Source organism: Pipistrellus kuhlii, unplaced genomic scaffold (assembly GCF_014108245.1).
Source record: "Pipistrellus kuhlii isolate mPipKuh1 unplaced genomic scaffold, mPipKuh1.p scaffold_m20_p_3, whole genome shotgun sequence".
NCBI classification, from domain to species: domain Eukaryota; kingdom Metazoa; phylum Chordata; class Mammalia; order Chiroptera; family Vespertilionidae; genus Pipistrellus; species Pipistrellus kuhlii.
The window spans coordinates 58730039-58748662 of record NW_023425529.1 but is presented as its reverse complement, the minus strand read 5'-3'; the positions used below and the strand labels follow the sequence as shown (position 1 = coordinate 58748662).

At 43.7% G+C, this 18624-nt stretch overlaps 1 protein-coding gene across 1 annotated transcript in view; it reads right to left on the bottom strand.

Annotated features, from left to right (window-relative positions):
• MYRFL (myelin regulatory factor like) overlaps window positions 1-18624 on the bottom strand; it is a 105180-nt gene that overhangs the window by 60476 nt on the left and 26080 nt on the right. The window contains exons 3-5 of the mRNA XM_036456681.2: window positions 6561-6628; window positions 6219-6471; window positions 4905-4996 (exon numbers count right to left, since the gene is read on the bottom strand). Of these exons, the coding sequence (XP_036312574.1) occupies window positions 4905-4996; window positions 6219-6471; window positions 6561-6628 (413 nt within the window). The remainder of the gene's footprint in view (window positions 1-4904; window positions 4997-6218; window positions 6472-6560; window positions 6629-18624) is intronic.

Genomic DNA, 18624 nt, shown 5'->3' with positions numbered 1-18624 from the left:
GGTGGGGCCTTTGGCCTGGTCTGTGAGGATTGGGCCAAAACCCAGCAGTTCAACATCCCCTGAGGTCCCAGAGGCGAGGGGGCACTCTGCAAAGTTGCTGACACTCCGCAGCTCCTGGGTTGAGTGTCTGCCCCCTAGTGGTCAGTGCGTGTCATACAGTGTTTCCCTGAAAATAAGACTTCCTCTGAAAATAAGACCTAGCGCATGGAAAAATAAGACATCCCCTGAAAATAAGATCTAGTGCATCTTTGGGAGCAAAAATTAATATAAGGCACTGTCTTATTTTCGAGGAAACAGGGTAGCTACCAGCCGGTCGGCCAGTCAGCCAGTCAACTGGCTGCTTAGTCTTATATGTCTATAAATTGAGGACTTCCTAAAATAAATAAATGAGCTGCTTCAGGTTGCTTTTGATCCCAAATGCCACAGAAAATGTGCTTTTCTTGGGATATCACTCTTACATGTCACCTAAGCAACACATCTACTTTTTTGCTTTTTGCAAATATGGATTTGGAAATGATTTCTCAAAACCCTGAGGAATGTTTTCCCAGCTGTGAATGAGGAGGTCAGTTTTGCTAGAAGCTCTTTATGTCCTCACTCCTCCAAAAGTTATCTGGCCTTAGATATTTTCAAAACTACAACAACAACAACAACAACAACAAACCTTTCTACTGTCCTCCTGTTTATACCAATTCAGAGAAAGGGCGAAACTGGTTCTTCCAGCTCTCCTTCCTCCCTCCTCCAATGAAGAGAAAGTTAAATGAAGTTCAAGAACTTCAAGTTTGGAAAGAGTTTCAATCACAACTCTACGCTCAGTGGCTATCCCATCTTAGGGAATGGTTTAAAGACTCTGGGCTTCAATTTCTTCATCTGCAAAATGGGAGTAGCCTTCGGACACCTCCCAGGATTACTGAAGGGACTCCATGAGTAATGTCTGTCAGTGCTCAGCATAGTGTCAGTCACCAGTAAGAGTTTAGACAGTGGTGTCATCATCATACCTACTTGTTTCAGTTCAGGTGGCTTATTCCCAAGAAGCCTTGGTAAATACTTCATTTCTTAGCCTCCATGGTAACGCTATCTGATGGGAGAACACTAGCTAATTCAGGCTCTTTTCCACTCAAGCATGGTGGCAAGGGAAAGTGCCAGGGGAAGCAGCCCACGGCCAGCTCTGCTCCTGGAGGTGCCGGTGGGGAGGGTGTGCAGTGGGAAGAAGGCATTGTCCTAAAGGATAATGGCACTTCCCACCCTTTCTCATCCTGGAAGCAAGGATATCGGAGCAGCCACCCCAAAAGAACTGACAGCCTGGCTTCTCTGGGAGCTGGCTACCAGCTGGTAAACCGCAGGGATGGGAATCGGGAACCACAAGCTCACACCAAAATTCCAGGCACAAGCCTGAGCCTATTTAAGAGCTTAATAATACTACTAAGAACATCTACTATTCCTGTGTGTTTTCTGCACTATGAGCACTGTCCCAGACACCTGACACCACTTCTCATCAACATTAACCTTCAAGGTAAGGACCCCCTTTATAATAAACTTTCTTTATTGAAGTATACTATACACAATGAATTATGATCATTAATACACAACCTGATACTTTTTTATAGAATGAATTATACCAGGTAACTACCTTCATCAAGAAATAGAACGTTCCAGCACTCTAGAAGACACGCCCCCTGCCCTCTTCCCATCACTGCTTTCTTCCGCCCAAGAATAATCACTATTCTGAACTCTAACACCACAGAGAAGATGACAGAAATGGGATGATATGATAGGTACTCTTATGTGTTGGTTTCTTTTACCCAAATTTATGTTTATGAAATTCACTTATTATTGTTGTAAATGGCAATTGCTTGTTCATTTTTGTTGCTGTATAGTACTCCATTGTACAACTATACTACAATTTACTCTGCCCTTGATGGCCATTTGCGTTCTTTTCAGTTTGTGGCTGTTATGAGTAATACTGCTATGACTGTTTTGTGCACGTCTTTCAGTGGCTTACAAACAAATTTCTGTTAGGTGTGTTCTACGTGTGGAATCACTGGGCCATAAGATGTGCTTTAGTAGATGCAACCAAACAGACATAGAAAGTGGTTATGAAGAAAGGATTCTTAATCTCACTTAACAATTGTGGAAATGGGTTCAAAGACCTGAAATACCTTGCTTAGTGTTACAGCATTTAAGTGGAAGAGACGGGATTCAGACCTTTCTCTTCCTTCATGCTACACATAGGACTTCTTGAGGGAAATGTAACAGAAGAGAGAAGCAGAAACATGACGGAAGCAAACTGCCCAAGTCCCAGCTTTTTGGAGAAAAACTTGTAGCTTAGATTTGAATGTCTTTCAAAATATTTTTATGCATTCTTTTTAAAATAATCTTGGAAAACGGTAAAGTAGAACTTATGACTCTTATTTGATAGCCAAGAAAAATGAGGCGTTAAAAGTTCCCAGTTGCTGGAGAGATAAGACAATCTTCTGACTCTATAGTGTGAATCCAGCCATTGCACCTCTCAGTGGGGGCCAAAGATCACATTGGAGCTGGTAAACCCTTTTGTATTTGATGTGCAAACCATATGAGACCATGGACCCTTTAATATTTGGGGTTCAGATTAGGTGGGACCAGGAACCCTCTCATATTTGGGATCCAGACCACATGGGGTCAGAGCCAGCTAACAGGAGCCTGCCTTCCAGTTGCCTTCTCTCGGAGCGAGATTTTATACATGCTCAAAGCAACCCAGTAATTCTACACTGTGAGCCATATAAATGGGGATCTTGGAAAACTCGGCCAAAGTGAACTGCTTGGAAGAAGGTCACCAGGATATTATCTCCCATCAAAACCCTGCCTGCAATACTAGCATAAGCTCCCCCTTCCTCTACCCACATGCCACTGCCCCAGGACCTTGGTAAAAACCCTGGGCCTCAGCAACACCAACTCTGAGCTCTGCACTAGAACATGTTTGCTGAAAATATAAACTGTAATGAAAACATGGCACTTGCAGTTACTTGAGTTTTGCCCCCCCCCCCTTTTTTTGTTGTTGCCATCTGCTCATTATTATTCTAGACCCATTGTCTAGCAAGCGTCTTCAAACTATGGCCCGCGGGCCACATGCGGCCCGCAGAGGAGTCTGATCCGGCCCGCCAGGTTTTTTGGGCAGTGAGTGCAGCCGAGGTGTTACAGTAGGAATTAGTAGTTCATATAGTCCGGCCCTCCGGCTCTCTGAGGGACCGTGATCTGGCCCTAGAGCCAATTATCTCCAGCCAGCTTTGCAGTGACCTTTGAAGGGGTGTTCAACAAGGGATTCGAGGCTTCCTGTGCGCTGGGACATTTCAGACAGCCTTCCACGGGCTGTTCTCCGGAGTTGGTGACAAATCAGTGCCCTTTCCTTGGTCAGGCAGCAGAAACTCATCACAGGACGGAGCTTAGCTCTGAAATGACCAGGGCGATTAGAGCAGCCTCCGGTTACAGGAGGAAACCCCTGGAAGGTTTGGGGGGCGTGCCTGGGGCTGGCAGTGAGCGGTGCCTCTGTGGGAGAGCGCACAGGCTGGGAACGCACTCAGCCTTTTGTCTGTGAGAACCATATTGAAGCTGAAGGCTGGATGCAAGGATGCCTGCAGACATCAGGGAGGCGGACGGAGAGCTCTATGTTATCTGGAAAGGGGCCCTTACTTTTTGTATTTCCAGGGATGGAATAAGAAAAAGCAAGCAACTGCTGACCACAGTGGATCTGTGCAACATAAAAGACGGTAGGAGGTTTGGACACACAACTCCACCGCAGCACTCCCAGGAGGGGGCAGTCTGTGGGAGTCGGTTGAGAGCGTGAAGGCACCATCCACTGAAGGGCCCCGGGGCCCAGGCTGGAGCTGAGGCCAGAGGTCCCTGAAGCACCAGCTTTTGTGCAGCTGGGAAAGGCAGAAGCCGCGACCTTAGTGGGCGCTTTCACACCGCCTGCCTTTGCTTATTTACAGTGGCTAATAGAACTGATGTGTGTATTATCCGTTTCCCTAGCAAGCACCATAGCGTTTACTCTGAAAATTCTGAAGTTCAAGGCTCCAGACTAAAAAAAAAAGCAAAAAACAACTTTTCTCAACTTGATCCCATCTCTAAGCTCAATGTGTCACATGTTATATAAGACAAAGAAAAACGCAATGTCTCATATGTTATAGAAGACAAAGAATAAAGTAGGCTGACCACTGGGGCATCAGATACTTGTGCTAAAAGACTTCTATTAAAATGATGTTACAAAGTTTTGAAGAGCTACTGGGAGCCTGCTAACTTGAAATAAATGCTAGGGAAACTCAACTGACTACCTTCCTGCTCCCCTGGAAAAGTCCTCTAAGGTCCTGCTTCTCAGAATAGCTGCCGTGAGCAGCAGCAGCATCGCTGGGAGCTTGTTGGGAAGCTGGGACCTGGGACCCCTCCTAGGCTTCCTGCGCCAGCTCTGACTGCCCCCTGCCGGTGCTACCTGTGCGCACTGCAGCGGGGGAACTGGCACTGACAGAGCAGGGAGCCCACTGCAGGCTCGTGAAGGTGCTGCCTGTTGTACAGCTCCCCCAGGCCCAGGGTCGGGGTCCTCTGAGACACACTGCCCTCCAATGGAAAGGACTGGTGTGCCGTCTGCAGCAGAGAGAGCAAATGGCATCTCTTCCTGGGAGCTCCCATATGACCCCATCTATGACTGCAAGAAACATAATGTTTCTTGCAGGGAAGAAATAAACTCCCAGGATCAATCACTGTCCTTATATGAGAGAGAAAAATTTTTGTAGTGCTGCTCCAAGGCTAGTTTAAAAAAAAAAAAAAAAAAAAAAAAAAGCCCTGACTGAATAAGCTGGGCAGTGACACCCTGCCCCCTGTCCTCCCACTGCGCCTAACACACCCCACCCCCCCAACACCCATCCCCACCGGCTCACTTGGTCTGGAGTCAGGGGCCCACATTCTATGGTCCCTGGAGTCCTCCAGCGTCTGTGTGCACTTTCTCTTCTTTGTTGGTGGCAACGAGGCTCTAAAATCAATAAACCAAAATGAAGTTAGGCTCCTTCTTTGCTCTCCACGTCACAGTAAATAAAATTTAACGTCCCAGCCCTCTGTTCTTTGCCTTCTTAAGTCTAATTCTAATGAACTAATGTTCCTTGGGCCCGTACTAGTCTGCAAAAGCAGGTCTATCTATGCAGGGAGAGGACAAAGCAAGCCCCTATTCCACGAGTCCTGCTGGTCTCAAACTTCGTTTTCCCTCACTCAATGGGCCTGGTTCACCGACTCGAAAAATAAACTGACAGCCCTGGCCCATGTGGCTCAGCTGGTTGGGTGTCTTCCCATGCACCACAAGGTTGCCAGTTTGATTCCTGGTCAGGGCACATGGTCAGGTTGCAGGTTCGATCCCCAGGGCATGCACCAATTGATGTTTCTCTCTCCCTCTCCCTTCCTCTCTCTCTAAAATTCAATTTAAAATCTTTAGTAAAATAAAATAAACTGACAAAGACAGAGGACTCATTGAGACAGAGAATATACCGACTTAACATACAGTATATATTTTACACCTGAAAATTTTTTTCCTCTGGGATTTTACCATAATTTCCTATGGCCTTTACTCCTTTTTGCCATCTTCTAGGCCCAACATGTGGAAAGAAAGGGAAAAGGAGTGAAGTGGAAGAAAAAAATGAGCAAGGAATTTTAGTGAATGTTTCATTGAGAGAGATTTTTCTGAGAGCTCAGGCACAAATTCCCTTGAGTGCTCTCCCTGAGGCTACAAAGCAAACAGGGATTTCTTCACCCCCGGAATCTCCCTATGATTCCTGATACGTTAGCTTTTCATCAAATGGGGACCTTGGATTTAGGGTAGTGGTCAGCAAATTGCGGCTCACGAGCCACATGCGGCTCTTTGGCCCCTTGAGTGTGGCTCTTCCACAAAATACCGCGGCCTGGGCGAGTCTATTTTGAAGAAGTGGCGTTAGAAGACGTTGAAGTTTTAAAAAATGTGGCTCTCCAAAGAAATTTCAATCCTCGTACTGTTGATATTTGGCTCTGTGGACTGGTGAGTTCGCAGACCACTGGTTTAATCAGGGTTTTAAATGAATAGATGGGAAAGCCAAGAGCACTGGGCCTGGCCATGTCTAATAGATGTCTCAACACTGCCACCTCCTGGACAGGTCGCCACTGTTCACCCTCTACTGGCGCTGCCTGGGGCGGGCTGCTCTGAGGTCTTGCACAACCATCTCGCTCTTTACCCAGGGCTGTGGCACAGAGGCTGCTGGTGGTAAGAACAGCTTGTCCCCAGAAGAGAGGACGCGGACGGGTCCAGGGCGGGGGCGGCAGGGCCGGTGTCTGGGCCGCAGGTGGGAAAGTCGTGGTGGGCGAGGCCGGAGTGGCTCAGCTGGGAGGAGCTCTGTGTCTGTGCGGGGAGCTCGGGCAGTGTCCGGGGTGCACCAGCAGCAGAGTGGGGGAAAGCAGCCGGGGTCCCCACAGTCGGGCAGCATGCACCTGCGGGGACACACAGGTGAGAAGAGCTTCTTCCCGGCCACCCAGAGCGGAAGAAGGCGCAGGTTGTGCGGGAGGCGCGGGGCACTCACCTTTGACCTGTGGAGGCGAGCAGGAGTCCGATGCAGAGTAGGGTGGGGTATCTGGGAGCTGGCGCTGCCTGAGGATAAACCAGACATGCGTTGCTTTTTTTTGTAGTAGTAGTAGTAGTAACTATTCCATCATTATATTTTTGTCACCAGCGGAGGCGGCCCTCAGTGTGCGGCACCTCCAGGGACGGTTCCAGGGGCCAGAGCCCACGGACCACGCCCAGGGCCCTGTATCAAATGAACGGGCTTTGAGTCAGACAGACCGGGGTTTGAGTCCCAGCTCTTCCACTTCTCAGCTGTGTACCCATCAACAAGTCCAGAGCCTTTCCAGGCCCTGGGCTCCTCGCCTACAAATGGGGAATATTCATTACACCTTCCTCGTAGTTTCACTGTGGGAATTAAATGAGTCACTGTGTGCAAACCCACAATGCCCCAAACCTAGAGAGTGCTCAGGAAACTTGAATGAACATCATTATTGCTTTTGAACATGTTCAAAGCACTTAAACCAAAGAGATAAAGGCTAAGACAAAGCAAGCAAGAGTTTTCCAAATGTGCTTTGGGGGATCCCAAAGTTCTTGGCAGTAGCTCAGGGTTTTATAAAAGAAAAAATTTTAATACTTTGGCTGGGGAGGGGGGGGAGGAGAGAGAGGAGGGAGGGCCATAATATTTATATCAATATATTGGGATGCACGTAAAATTTTATGTAAAACAATGAGTACCACTACTAACAAAGTGTGAAAACTTCTGTTCCAAAAAACCTACCAGTCCCTAATGGCTCAGAAAGTCTGTGATCCTAACTCACACCCAAGCACCACCACCCTCCACTTGATTCCTTTGCTGGAGAGTAAGCCGACATGTTTTTCTCTGTTGGCAAAGACTTCACGCTTGTCCAATAAAGAGAAAAGTCTGCTTTGATGATTTACTAGGAAAGTTATGCCTTCTCCTCAAATTGATCCTTTACAGTTGATTCACTTTTTACCAATAAGGGGAGAGAGAACAAACATATTTTTAAAGTTCTCCAAAAAAAAAAGCCCCAACCGAATGAAAGTAAAGGAATAAAGAAGCATCAACACAAAAGGGCATGGAGCGCATGAGCAGAGACCACACCAGGCCATATTTTAATGACACTGGTGCAGACAGAAGGAGTGTGGATGGGAACTGAACCACAGGATGGAAAAAGCCGAAATGAGACTTCCTGGGATGAGGGAGGGGACGGAGGGGACGGAGGAGCCAACAGGAAATTATCTAATTCAAATACAAATCCAGAAAAGCCCAAGACATTGGTGTTACCAGGAGCCTCTGAATTTGGAGCTGAAGCTAAAAGGATCCCTTGAAAATGAGATGAAGGGACAGCCAGACCCTTGGATAATCTGCCCCAACCTGTACAGCCCGGCAACCAACTCCATCCGCCCAACAGGTGAAAAAGCTTCCGCTCTGGAGAAATGAACCCCAGGAGACTATGGAGCTACTGGGACAAAAATGGAAAGATTAATTAAAAGTCCAAATGCTGAACTGAGACCTTTCCTTAACTTGGCTTTGCAGGCATTCAGGCAAGTTTCTCACAGTGGAAATGGAAGGTTGTTCCCTAGAAAATTCTGATGTGCTGGGGGTGGGAGGTAGGACAATCATATTTTGAAGTCACCCAAGAAAATAGCCTGTCCCTGTCCAATCACTCTACAACTGTGTAGCCACTAATCCAGAACTGATTCAGATACTAAACTAGCAAAAAGGAATTTTAAGCAGTGATTTTAACTAAGCTCAATGGAATAGGATAAAATTGTTAGTAAAAAAAAAAAAAAAATCCTTTGAGAAGAATGGCTTGCACACAGAATATCTTAAACAATAACCAACAAGAGGGAGCAGACATTTTCCGAAAGGACAGAGAACAAACAGCTGGATAAATAAGGAGTGCAAAGGAAACACAAAAGGCTCTTCTGCTTCTGATGTGACTGGTGAGCTCCTAGCAGACCTGACCCTCCCAACGGATAAAAGCTATCTGGAGGGAAAAACTGTAATCTACCCCAAAACAATGAAAAGTGGACAAAGGCAAGAAGATTCTTATTAAAATAAAACTTGGACAGAGTTAATGGCATAAGATGAGTTACTTGTTTATAGCTCTTGGCTTTAGAGCCGGTTGAAGTCAGATCCACAAAACAGCTAAAATGCCCATAGAAACCTACAACCTTTCGGGCCTAAGGAACCAGAGAACAGAGTGTGAGGCAAACACAGCTGCTGAAGGTGAAAGAGGAATCTTGGAAAAGAGAGATCTAGAGAGAAGAAACCCCAGATTCTGCAGGTAAACTCTGCCCAAGTGTCTGGCTCACTCCTGAGCCGTCGTGTGGGGCTAAATTCACACAGCCCAGCCAAAGGAAAAAAGGACTACATTGAATCTGAGCTTCTGCCCAAGAGATAGACTTTACAAATTGAGAAATTGAGTCTAGGCAAAATAATTACCTGGTAAAACAAAAAAATGTACAGGGTGTCTCAAAAAACTTAGACACACTTTAACAGCTGATAGCTCGTTTGATGGTTTGTTGTTGTGGGGGTGGTTTTTATATTTAACCCATTGGAATTAATAAATATTCAAAGTGTGTATACATTTTGAGGGCACCCTGTATATACTCTTCAGAGGAATATAAAGTAATCCAGAAAATCGCCATGTCCAGGATACAATTAAGAATTCCTCAATGGCCGAAACCGGTTTGGCTCAGTGGATAGAGCATCTCAACTTGGGGTCTGAAGGGTCCCGGGTTCGATTCCAGTCAAGGACATGTACCTTGGCTGCGGGTATATCCCCAGTAGGGGGTGTGCAAGAGGCAGCTGATCGATGACTCTCTCTCATCGATGTTTCTAGCTCTCTCTCTCCCTTCCTCTCTGTAAAAAGTCAATAAAACATATTAAAAAAAAAAAAAAGAATTCCTCAGTGACTTAGTAGGAATACCTATCTTTTGGTTACCAACTTTAAATTGACAAATAAACAGAGAAAAATACTCCTAAAAGAATGTTGTCCATAAAAATACAATTAATTATCCTAACAACAGCATACAGAGAACTACTCAATAAAGAAACAGAAAAATGTAGCCCACCCTCAAGGGAAAGAATAGTCCACGGACACTAATCCAGAACTGATTCAGATACTAAATTAGCAAAAAGGAATTTTAAGCAGTGATTGTAACTAAGCTTAATGGAATAGAAGAAAATGTGTTTGTAAAAGAAAAAAAATTAAATATAAAATCTCAGCAAAGATATGGACATTATTAAAAAAAAAACAACTAAATGGAAATTCTAAAGTTGAAGACAATTTTAGGTATGAAACTTTAAAAATTACTGGGTGGCATAACAGAACTTGAAGATACACCAATAGATACCATCCAATCTAAAGAACAGAAAAAAATGAATTAAAAGAGAATCGGGAACTTATAGAGAAAAATAATAATATAATGGCCCAAAACTTGCCAAACTTGGTTAAAAACAAAAACAAAAACAAAAACCCATAAATGTATAGGTTCAAGAAGCTCAGCAATCTTAATCAAGGTAGATAATGAGAAAACCATACCTCGGTCATCAAAGTCACATAGCCATAAACCAAAAATAAAAGTAGCTTCAAAGGTAACCATGGAAAAACAAGAGTTACATGTATGGTAACAGTGATTAAATGACCTGTGACTTCTAATCAAAATCTCCAGGGGCAATAAGTCAGTTCAATGTCTCTAAAGTGCTAGAGAAAATAAAAATGACAATCTAGAACTTTATATCCGATGAAACTATCTCTCCAGAATGAAAGCAAAATAAAGACATTTTTAGATAAAAACAATTTTTAAGTGAATCCATGAATAGATGTGCACAATAAGAAATGATAAAGGCATTATTCAGGCTAAAGGAAAGACAGATGAAAGCTTGAAAGTTTAGGAAGAAATGCATAGAATGAAAAATGGTCTATATCTGAATGCAAATTACTTTTTCTCTTAATAAAAAAAAATACATAGGACTGTAGCAAGCAAAAGTTATGACGTTATCTTGTAGAGTTTATAATGTGTGCAGTTATAATACTTAGGACAACTGTAGTATAGAGGATGGGGTTGGGGGATAAATGGAATTATACAGTTGAAGGTTCTACATTTCTGAGCTAACATTAAATTATTAAAATATATAAAGTAAGGAGACCAATAAAAGAGGAAGGGGGAATGGGAAGAGATTAACCAAATAATTTATGTGCATATATGCATAACCCATGGACACAGACAATAGTTCATTGAAGGCCTGGGTGAGGGGTGGGGAGAACATGAGAGCGGAGTGGAGGTCAATGGGGGAGGAAAGGGGGACACCTGTAATACTTTCAACAGTAAAGATAAATTTAAAAAAAACATAATTTAAATAAAAGTTGGTAGAAATATCTAAAAGGGTTAAAAAGCACCTGCCTCTGGGAGAGCCAAATTCAGGAACATGGGAGTAGGGCAGAAGATTGCTGGTTTTCATTAAAAGGTATATATAGGACATCATCTGACTTCTTAAATTCTGCACATGGGTCACTCTGATAAATCTACTAATTAAATTTGGTGACTGACTGTATGATCTTAAATGTCACATTCAAGATTCTAGGCAGTTAACTTACCTTTACATTAGCAGCGCCACTAAATTCAATGACATGAATAAAAACTAACAATCACAGGTAAATTATGAGTTTACTTGGGGAAATAGGGCGTGGCATGTTAGAAGCAGGAATGCATGCCCCATTCCTTTGTGGAGAACCAAAGGTCCCTGTGTTCAGTGGCAACAATGTGTGTTGGTGGTTTTAAAATGAAAAATTTTAAATTTTAAATGCATTCCTTAAAACGTAGTGTCCCTTCCAAAAGGCATCACAACTATTCCTTTATTTCATTGCATCCCATGAATGATGCATTCTAACATATTAAAATTTGGCAGTTCTTTTCAGAGAATTTGAGCAACGAATTCATGATAGCTACTTTCAAACCAGGAAAGTTATTTAAAATAAGTAAGCAAATTGTTAGAACAGGGGCAATGATTAACTTCAAGGGAAACACTCTTATCTGGAACTGTTTCTAAAGTGCCAACTCTTCTCTAATCACTGGCACATGGCAGGAATCTCAGGAATGCTCCTGAGACTGGCTTTGGGCTTCCTGCTCTGGGTTTACCTCAGAAGCCAAAGAGATTTGGTGAAGTGAGCCCAGGAAGCAACAGGCACCAGGGGCCACTCCTTGAGGGGCCAACTCTGTCTCTAGCTTCTGTAGGAGAAAGCTGTGAAAATAAGAAGAATTTTAGCTGCTGATGAAAAATAGAGTAATTTCCCTTCTCAACCCTTTCATCTGAAACACACAACGTGTTTTGAAGGGTGAGTGGAGATCCAGTCTTTTGGAAGTTGGATGTCATGCAAACCCAAAGAGAGGGTGCAAACTAGACTTTAAGGTTACACGTATATCCGTGACATCTGCATATTGCCCCCGAAACAGCCAGTATTTCTTCCAGAATGCAGCCAGGCTTGAGCAAGTATTGAGCACCTACTGTGTGCTTATGGCTCCACTAGGCACCATGCAGGGCACATAGAATTAAGACACGGGCCTCATGTGAACACCCAGTTAGGACTACTGGCAACCCAGCAGTCCGATCCCCAGCTTTCTTCAGTGACTGCCCACCAACTGCCTCTTCTTTCAAGTTCTGTCACACAGTGAGCTCAGCTTGGCACAGGGCCTGGCACAAAGTTAAATGCCTGGTACTTAACACATGTGAGTTACTGCTTTTTTACATTACGTGAAGTCATATATGTGTCACGAGAGGACTTTCCTGACCACCCCCCGTAAAATGGTAGCCTTCCCCCAGCCCTCACTCTCTACCCCTTTACCTTATGCTTACTTTTCTTATCTTACTGAATGGCTTGATCCTCTGAGCTAGTGGTTCTCAACCTTTCTAATGCCTCGACCCTTTAATATAGTTCCTCGTCTTGTGGTGACTCCCAACCATAAAATTGTTTTTGTTGCTACTTCATAACTGTAATTTTGCTACTGTTAGGAATCGTAATGTTAATATCTGTGTTTTCCGATGGCCTTACGCAACCCTGCTAGCGGTTCTCAACCTGTGGGTCGTGACATTAGGAAGGTTGAGAACCGCTGCTGTAGAGCCTAAGACAATAGGAAAACACAGACATTTACATTACAATTCATAACAGTAGCAAAATTATAGTTATGAAGTAGCAACGAAAATAATTTTATGGTTGGGGGTCACCACAACATGAGGAACTGTATTAAAGGGTCGCGGCATTAGAAAGGTTGAGAACCATGCTCTATGCCATTGTCTTTCTCTTCCCCCTAGAGAGGTGCACGGGCAGTGAGGAACCAACAGGGAAGGAATGGGAAGAGGAGGTAATAAGGATTTATTAAAAAGGATTTATTTTTAAATTCTGTAGAGAATTTAAAAAATAATCTTTAAACTTACTCCCCCAAATCATCCTGCTTTTATCACCACATACCAACTCAGAGAAAAATGCCTCGGTGCCCTACCAAAGCAGACGGCTTCCCACCACACTGCCCTTACCAGGGGTCTCACCTGTTTTGGTCACTGTTGTATCCCATTACCCAAATGTAAAAATTGTTACCGAAAGTATTTTCTTCAGTTTCTCATGTGTCTGATTTGTCCTCCCACATGGACATTCACATAAAGAGCATATCTTAATGTTCTCTGTGTGTGTGTGTGTGTGTGTGTGTGTGTGTGTGTGTGTTTTGCATAGTGCCGAGTTGTGAGCACATGGTAGACACTCAATCAATACTTGACCAGCTTCTTTAGGTTTGTTCCCACCTCCCAGAACTTGGGTGAGGAAAGGGTCCTCGCAGAAGTGGCCTCAGTGGATAAGGGAGCCTAAGAAAATCGTGACGGGGCAGCGAGAGGCAAAGAACATGTGATGCCATTCCTCCCCTCCTGCCCCGTGTTAGCAAATGGCAAGGACCCTGACCCCATCACCACCCTCCTCTGCTTACTTTAGAAACAGATAGCCTGGGCCGCACACAGAGCTCGCTCTCTGCATGTGTTGATTCATCTGATCTCTACTAGCACCACATGGGAGGTACTGTTACTGTGCCTGTCCCACAGGCAGTGACACTGAGGCTTCAGGAGGTTATTCGTCTGGCCACGAATCAAGCTGGAGTCAAGTGGTCTATCCCCAGAGTTCATGCTCTAAAGAACACGGTGTTCTCAATACAGACCCTCCTAATCAAATGTAAAACCAGAGGCCCTGGCCTGTGTTGCAAAGTAGTTAGAGTATCAGCTCCGCACGCCTAAGAGTTATGAGTTCCATTCCCAGACAAGGACACATATCTGAGTTGTAGGTTTCATCCCTGCCCCAGGCAGGGCACATGAAGGAGGCAACCAATTGGTGTGTCTCTCTCACATTGATGTTTCTCTCTCTCTCTTTCTTTAAAAAATCAAAGGAAAGAATATCCTTGGGTATGGGATAAGTAAATAAATAACATAGGTAAGTCAGTTTTAAAAACCCACAAAACTGTAAGCTATTTCATTTCCCACAAATATCTTTAGAATCGAGAAATCAGAAGCAATGATTTAGCCCGAGATTCGGCTTAGTCCTTCTCCCACGGAATCAGTTTGAACCGGAAGGCAGATGGGTCAATGAACTCCAACAGCCTTTAACAAGCTCTTCTCACAGAATTGCGTGCACTACCTCACCTCACTGCCTTTCGCAACACCACAAGGAAGAACTTATCAGCCCCAGGCTGCGGCGACAGAATCCAACACGCAGCTGGTCGTTGACTCCTACCTCGTTCTGCCATCCAAGCCAAGTCCTAGGTGAACCCCAGATAGGAGGCGCTTACGCTCAACTACTGGAGTGAAATTAAATGAAATCTGGAGTTGATGCTTCATGGACCTGATGTGTCTCTAAGGCCCCTCCTATGAAGTCACTGTGAATAGGAGTCACCTCACGTGATCCTGAAGGAAACAAAATCTGATTTGAAGATGCACTAGTCTCTTTTCCAGAGTCTTCCTTCTGCTACACACACACACACACACACACACACACCTCATCTCTTTCACGGCACCCTCCAGCGTTGTATGCAATCCCCTCCATATCCAGCCTCCCTCCCTCCAAGCAGCTCTCCACCCGGACACCCCCCCCCCCACCTCACCCCTACCCAGTGTGTCCAGCTAGCACAGCTCCCCTTGTCTCTAGCAGGCAATGGGCTGGCGAACCCAGGGACTCGGAGAGGACTTCGGCCTGCTCCTGCTGCGCACACAGCTGCCCTGAACTCTGCCACACAGGAAATACAGGCTTAAGGGTAATTTTCAGAAACCTTCACCAACAGGACTGCCCCAGCCCAACACACCCGTCAGATTCACACAGACACCCAGGGAAGCCCTGAGCAGCGTATCCCAGTACTCACCCACGGGTGCGTGCCTCCCGGGAGGAGCTCCCAGCCAAAGGAGCTGGAAGAGCACTACCTTTTCCTTCCTAGCTGCACGTTAGCACAGCCAGGGTCCTGGAAAGCGCTGCAGCAAAGGGGATCCTTGGATTGTAATCCAGTGGGTCATAAGCTCATGTATGGGTCATGGGACTTTTATCCTTCCCCCTCCCCCTCCCCCCAGCATTTCATGGGACCAGTTTTGCACAGAGCATGTGGGGGCATCTATCTTGCAGAGCCCTTAGCCCCATTTTTAAAAAGGTTTGAGATTTGAAGAACTGCCTAGGTCTAGGACGTTCCAACTGGCTCTCATAACATTTTCAGCCTAACGGACTCTTAGGTCCCTTAAAGAATTGTCACAGGCATGTTTTTAAAAGCACAATTTATAGGCAATATAATAGAGGAGAAGTAACCGGGATTTGTAGGAAAGCTGGTGTGGAGACCAGCTTTGCTACTTACTAGCTATGAGCCGAGGCAAGAAAACCTACATCCCAGAGCTCTTGGGAGGAATGAAACATGGTGCTTTGAAATACTCCTCCCCACGCGGCCGTTGGAATAGGCTGTACAGATGCAATGCTCATGGGACCAGCCCAACCACACTGTGGTCTTGAACTGGGCCTGTGTCCACTTGTTCTCACTCACATTTTTATCGCAGCGCCACTTAACTGCATGCAACTGAGCCCTTTTTATCAAGCAATGACAGGTTATCTGATCATAGGCCTTTTCTCTGATGGGCGTGAACGCTGACGATCATGGCAAACTATGTATGGCTCAGAACCGTCCTGAGTCACACCTTTTGGCAGGTTACTTTAGATACATTTAGGATATTCACTGCCCTCCAAAATATCACTTAAAATACCAATTAATCTAAAAGCTGCCTGGAGAAGAAAGGACACGTAGTCTAGAGCCAGACACATTTTAACCCAAGCTTTGCCACTTGTTTACCTATAGAACCTCAGCCTCCTCATCTGTAAAATGTGGACAATAGCGTGCCTATTTGGCAGAGCTTGTTAAAAGAGTGAGAGGTGTAAAATCAATTGTGTAATTAAATAAGCGAGTATGTCAAGTGCAAAGAACACTCCGCAATGTTTGTAAGTGCTCAGCAATATGAACTCCCTCCTTTAGTTCACTGACACACCCCACCCACCCCCAAAGGTAGAGCGTGAAGCTGGTTGGCAAACTCATGGCGAAAGCCTATAGGGAGATACCACTGGTCCTGCGCGGAGGATATTATCATCTTGGGGACAGATGGTATATGGCAGATTTCAGAACTCCCAGGTAAAGTGACAAATTTTCAAATAAGATTTTTGTTCACTTTCCCCCCCCAAAAAACACCTCAAGTTCTTTCTACTAGTTATAAAAGTGATTGAGATGATTAAACAGAGCCCTGGTGGACTCAGCTGCACCTTCTCTTAAGAAGTCACCTAGGAGAGAGAGTGACTAGAAAACTTCTAGCAAATTGGTTGCAGGCCGGCGATGGTAAGGTTATATCCACTGCCCACCCTCCCCACAGGAATTCACGCCTGCTGCTTGAGTGGAGTGAGAGGAAGGTGAGGGCAGGCACAGAGCAGCTAGTGTCTGAGTGCAGCCCACACGGTGCCTGGAGCGGAACAGAGAACAGCAGGCTCAAAGTGTGGGCTCAGACACTTGGCAACTTACCGTGTGTGTGTGTGTGTGTGTGTGTAAATAGCTTGCAAAATGTTGAGCTTCCCTTCTTCCCACGGTCATTTGGTAAGGATGTTTTTATTGGCAAAGAACAACATCACCCAGGTACTAGAAATATCTGAAAACAGGTTTCCCCATTACTATTGACATTCAGGTCCAGTTTCACTATCTATCTTTCATGGGGGAGGGAAAGGAGGGAATTTACAAGGGTGTTAATAACAAAATAGAGATGACTCAGGAGGGTCAGTAAGCTTGAAGACAGATCAATAAGAGTTATCCAGTAAAAACAACAGAGAGAAAAAAAGATTGAAAAAATCAAATGAGATTCAGGGGCCTGTGTATAGTATTGAAGGCCTAACATTAGTATCTTTGCAGTCTTAGGAAGAAGAAAGAAAGATGTTGGTACAGAAAAATAAGTGTAAAGAAATAATAGCTGAAAACTTCTCAGATGTAATGAAAACAAATTTACAGATTCAAAAAGTTGAGCAAACCTTAATCAATGTAATCTCCAATAATATCATGCCCATAACAAAAACTGCTGGAAACCAAAGGTAAAGAAAATACTTGTAGCTGGAGAAAAATTATATATTACATACAAGGGAGCAATGATTCAAATAACTATTTATCATCAGAAACCATGAAGGTAATAAGACAGTAGGTCAAAAAAATTTAAGTGCTTGGAAAAAAGAACTTGGAACCAAAATTTCTAAATCCACAATCATTCTTCAATACTTAGCCATTCCTCATACATTGGTAGATAAAAGTGGACAAAAATTAGCAAGAACATAGAAGACCTGAACAATAATGTCAATCAATTTGACCTAATTAGCATTTATAAACACTTTACTCAATAACTGAATGCACTATCTTGATGAATGGAGCACTCACAAGGTAAACCTTAATAAATGTAAAAGAATTAGCATCATACAAAGCATGTTCTCTGTCTATAATGGAATTAAACTAGAAATCAGTAGCAGAAAAATTCCAAAATATTTGGAAATTAAACAATGAATCTCCAGCAACCCATGATTCAAAAGAGGATGTGTCAAGGAAAACTAGAAAGCCTCTTGAGCTGAAAGAAAATTAAAATATACCATACCAAAAATTGAAAGAGGCAGCTAAAAAACATACAGAGAGGGAAATGTACCACACTACATATTAAATTAGGAAACAAACAATGGTCTCAAATCAAGAACTGAAATCAAGCTTCTGCCTTTATAAACTACAAAAAAAAAAAAAAAAAAAAAAAGAAGCAAACTAAACCCAAAGCAAGCAGAAGAAAATAATAAAAATAAGAAGTAAAAATCAGTGAAATTGAAAACAAGCCAAATTAAGAAAATCAATGAAACCAAAAGCTGCTTATTTTAAAAGATCAATAAAATTGGTAAATATCTAATGAGATTGATAAAAAAAAAGAAAGAAAGGAAGGAAGGAAGGAAGGAAGGAAGGAAGGAAGGAAGGAAGGAAGGAAGAAAGAAAGAAAGAAAGAAAGAAAGAAAGAAAGAAAGAAAGAAAGAAAGAAAGAAAGAAAGAAAGAAAGAAAGAAATTACCTATCTGAGGAACTGAAGAGAAGATATCACTATGGACTCCTCAGAGTCTTCAAACGCTAATAAATATTATGAACAACTCTATGCTCATAAATTTGAAATGGACTGATTCCTGGGGTGGGGAGTTGGGGGGTTGGCTATCAAAACTCACTTAAGGAGAAAGAGATAACATGTGGTTAAGACTTTCCAACAAAGCAAACTACAAGCACAGATCATTTCACTGGTTAATTCTATCGAATTTTAAAGTAAGAAATAAATGCAAATGCCACAAAAATCTCACCTAGAGAATTTAAGAGAAGGGAACACTTTCCAACTAATTTTCAGAGCCTATATTTACCCTGATCCTAAAGCCAGGGGGAAAAAAGGCATATAAGAAAATTCTGAAAACTAATATTCTCATGAACATAGATGCAAAATCTTCAACTTAATTTTAG